Source organism: Acyrthosiphon pisum, chromosome X, assembly GCF_005508785.2.
Source record: "Acyrthosiphon pisum isolate AL4f chromosome X, pea_aphid_22Mar2018_4r6ur, whole genome shotgun sequence".
In the NCBI taxonomy this organism is placed as follows: Eukaryota; Metazoa; Arthropoda; class Insecta; order Hemiptera; family Aphididae; genus Acyrthosiphon; species Acyrthosiphon pisum.
Window position 1 is genome coordinate 124053431 of NC_042493.1, and position 2398 is coordinate 124055828.

At 35.4% G+C, this 2398-nt stretch overlaps 1 protein-coding gene across 1 annotated transcript; it reads right to left on the reverse strand.

Annotated features, from left to right (window-relative positions):
• Window positions 1-522: 522 nt before the first annotated feature.
• On the reverse strand, window positions 523-1963 carry LOC100164478 (zinc finger protein 239-like). Its single transcript, XM_016800682.2, has one exon. The coding sequence runs from the start codon at window positions 1709-1711 to the stop codon at window positions 761-763; it is 951 nt and encodes a 316-aa protein (XP_016656171.1). The 5' UTR covers window positions 1712-1963; the 3' UTR covers window positions 523-760.
• Between the last annotated feature and the right edge of the window lie 435 nt (window positions 1964-2398).

Sequence of the window (2398 nt, forward strand, 5' to 3'; positions counted from 1 at the left end):
GCTTACGAGCTTTACAATCGATTTACAATCGCTCTGTAAAACATATATTCCCTAGGAAAGCATTTTCAAAAATTCATATTTTAAAGTGGAGCTTGGACAAGTATTTTAAGAACCAAGATGATCGATGAAAATGTTTAAGTTTTAAACACCATAAAACCATTTATTAAATAACAAATTGAACAGAGTTAACATTTTGTGACGAAACATACGATCAGCTATTTTAATATAATAAAATATACAATTCCTCTCAGAATCATTTTTCATATAAGATTTATAATTTACACAACAAATAAGTATCTACATGCCTACTGTTTTTAAAATAAAATTAGCACCTTTAAATCATTTGTTTCCAAGTTAAAAAGACAATAACAAAAGTTAAAATTCAATCGAAACTGGATACATCACTTCCTAATGAATTCATTAACAGCATGTTAAAAATAATAATCATATTATGCAATACTTCATGCAATATAATATCTATGTTACTTTTAAAAAATAACAGTTTTTATTTAAATGCAGGTACATAACGTGCGTACCAAATTTCAAATGAAAACCAAAAGTATTAAGGTAACAAAAATTGGAAAACCAATCGAAATTTTTAATTGATACATTTCTACATAAGAATAACAAACAAACATTAATATCATTTAATATCGACGGCGGTTCTATTACGTATTTCCTGGCTTCTCGGTCGGGTGAATTCGGTGGTGTCTAGTCAGATTGTGAATACAAGCAACGACTTTTAACATTTACCGCACGGTTATTGCTTCTCTACTGTGTGCGTCCTCTGATGTACTGTTAGATTACCACTTTGAGAAAAAGATTTATCACACATGGTACACGGGTATAGCTTCTCTCCTGTGTGTGATCGCCTGTGATTCGTTAAGTTATTGCTCTGAGCAAAGGATTTATCGCATATGCCACACGAGTATGGTTTCTCTCTCGTGTGTGTCCGCTTATGAACTGTCAACTCACTGTTACTAACGAACCATCTGTCACATACGTCACACGGGTATGGCTTCTCTCCCGTGTGCGTTCGTTTGTGAACTGTCAAAGTACTGCTCTGAGCGAACAATTTATCACATACGTCACACGGGTATGGCTTCTCTCCCGTGTGCGTCCGCTTATGAACCGTCAAGTGACTGTTTCTAATGAACGATCTGTCACAAATATCACACGGGTATGGTTTCTCTCCCGTGTGCGTTCGTTTGTGAACTGTTAAAGCACTGTTCTGAGCGAACGATTTATCGCATACGTCGCACGGATATGGCTTCTCTCCCGTGTGCGACCGCTTGTGAACCGTCAGGTCACTACTTTTAACGAACCATCTGTCACATACGTCGCACGGATATGGCTTCTCTCCCGTGTGCGACCGCTTGTGAACCGTCAGGTCACTACTTTTAACGAACCATCTGTCACATACGTCACACGGGTATGGTTTCTCTCCCGTGTGCGTTCGTTTGTGAACTGTCAAAGCACCGTTCTGAGCGAACGATTTATCGCATACGTCACACGGATATGGCTTCTCTCCCGTGTGCGTCCGCTTGTGAACCGTCAGGTGGGTATTCCTTCTGAACGATTTATCGCATACATCACACGGGTATGGCTTCTCTCCCGTGTGCGTCCGCTTGTGATTAGTCAGACTATTTCTGTGAGCGAACAGTTTTTCGCATACATCGCACCAGTATTGTTTATTGCACACACGCTCCATTTTAGAGTGTTCGTTAAGTGGTATTGATTCCAACACGAATGTCACCGTCCTTACATATATTTTCCTGTATCTGCTAAATATAATATACAGATTAATAGGTTATCAATGTTTGACATAATTGCAATATTATTTTAGAACGAACTCACGTTTGTTATTGTAACTAAGCTATTATAATAAACTGTGTACAGTCGATTAGAATTTATTATCATAGTCATGGTTTCAAGTCAGCATTTTTTTGTATTACAGTTTTTAGTTGTTGAAATTAATAAATATTGAAACATATTATGTAATAATGGTATGCTGTGAGTTACAGCCTGTGACTGATATACCAGGCTAACCATCTTTTCAAAACAAGTTTTCTCATTAGTAAAGAGTTTATACAGTAATTAAAAAATATAAAAATATTTAAATACAGTATTTTAAACGAAGAATATCATTTATAGTTTTTTCTTGTTAATTAAAAACATTATTCGTGGCCCATCGTGGGTACTTGTAACTTTCAAATTATATCATATTATTTTCTAGACTCAACGACATTTTTCGGAAAATATTTAATAAACCTACCTATTGTATTACTAATAATCAAATAAATTACTTAAATAAGAAATTTACCTGATATCATGAATTAAATGATTGTTCTAACCTCTTGTCCTATTATGTGATGTGACCTATGAGCCAACCATACAT